Raw genomic sequence first — 1,593 nt, 5'->3', positions numbered from 1 at the left:
AATCGTCTCTAACGTCATACTAAAATCTAAATAGTCACTAAAATTTTGGTCATTAAGTAAGCTTTTTCTTGATCAATTTACGGTTTTTATTTAGGGTTAAATTTTTGATTTTGATACTTGTATAGATCGATTTAGGGTTTTTTTTTAATATGGTTACTTATATCGATCAGGTTTGGGTTTTTTTGATTTTGGATACTCGATTCATTTTGATTGAGGGGTTTCGATCTAGATAATATGAGATCTGCACTTTTTGTTTTGGATACATATTTGCATAAATTTGTTGGTGTGATAATGACGATGATGGTATCTATTACTTATGTTTTTTTATTAACCTGGGTATCCAACCCGCTATGCGATCCGACTAATCCCAGTACGACCACTTGTTTTGCAGGTAGCCCGGAATTACAACATTTTGAACCTTCGTGACCACAAGGGGATTTTTGTTTCTTCTTGGATTTGAACCTGAGACCTCCAGACACTTTTAACCTTTGGAGCCAAACTCAAACTAATCATAGAGCACCTTACCTTATGTTAACAATGTCAATTTGGAGGTAGTGGTGCTTTCGGTTGAAGTGGTAAGCAATGGTGAAAGAACAACCATTGTTACCATAACTAATAGGAATACTATTGCTTGTTAAATGTTAAAGAAAATTTTTTTGAAATATAAACGATAAGGATAAAGTGGTAATTTCAACAATTTTTGACAATTTAATATTTTACACACCAAACAAATAACAATTTATTAATGAAAAAGCAACGAAACATGCAATTACAATATCACCTCATATTACTTCCATACTTATTTCAACATGCATGCATGCATGCTTTCATGTTCATGGTGATTTTATTAAATGAAACACCGAAACTCAAATCTTAGTTCATGTTTTGACTTCTTTTAATTAAACTCACCTTGAGACCATGCTTCATCTGAAGCACCATAGAACCCGCTGGAAGTACGCGATGACCTTCTACCACCTCAATATGATAATGGTAAATGAGCGCAGTAGCCACTATCTTCATCTGAGATAAAGCCATGTTCTTACCCACACATGTTCTTGGACCAGCATTAAATGTTGCGAATTTGTAAGTTGCCTCATGTTTGATTCCTCCACTCTTCGTAATCCACCTTTCGGGCTTAAACTCCATACAGTCCTCACCCCATACTGATTTCATCCTTCCCATGGAATACATACAAAGAATGATTTTGGTGTTTTGATCCACTTTGTGGCCACTTGGAAGGATGTCTGGTTGTAATGGAGATTTGTGGTTAAATGGAACAGGAGGAAAAAGCCTTAAAGATTCACATAATGCTCCTTGAAGGTAAACCATGTCATTTAACTCTTCTGCTTTCCATCTCTCACCCACTTTTACCTCCAAATGTTTGTGAATCTCTTCCAGAATCTTATCTTCCACGCTTGGGTTTTCCGCAAGCATATAAAAGAACCAACAGAGAGCACTGCTCGTGGTCTCTTTTCCTGCACCCAACATATTAAATAAAGTGTCTCTTAAGAATTTTGTTCGATCCCAACAAGTGCCAATCTCATGAATTTCAAGCTCTCTCATGAGAGCCGTGTAAAATATGAACTTTCCCTC

At 36.0% G+C, this 1,593-nt stretch overlaps 1 protein-coding gene across 1 annotated transcript; it reads right to left on the bottom strand.

The window, feature by feature from the left end:
• Positions 1-873: 873 nt before the first annotated feature.
• On the bottom strand, positions 874-1,488 carry LOC112524390 (alkane hydroxylase MAH1-like). The gene has a single exon (XM_025134181.1). It carries the CDS (start codon positions 1,486-1,488, stop codon positions 874-876), a length of 615 nt encoding a protein of 204 aa, XP_024989949.1.
• Between the last annotated feature and the right edge of the window lie 105 nt (positions 1,489-1,593).

Source organism: Cynara cardunculus (genome assembly GCF_001531365.2).
Source record: "Cynara cardunculus var. scolymus isolate 2C chromosome LG 13, CcrdV1, whole genome shotgun sequence".
In the NCBI taxonomy this organism is placed as follows: Eukaryota; Viridiplantae; Streptophyta; class Magnoliopsida; order Asterales; family Asteraceae; genus Cynara; species Cynara cardunculus.
The sequence above is the reverse complement of the archived record's forward strand: the minus strand, read 5'-3'. Positions and strand labels throughout refer to the sequence as shown.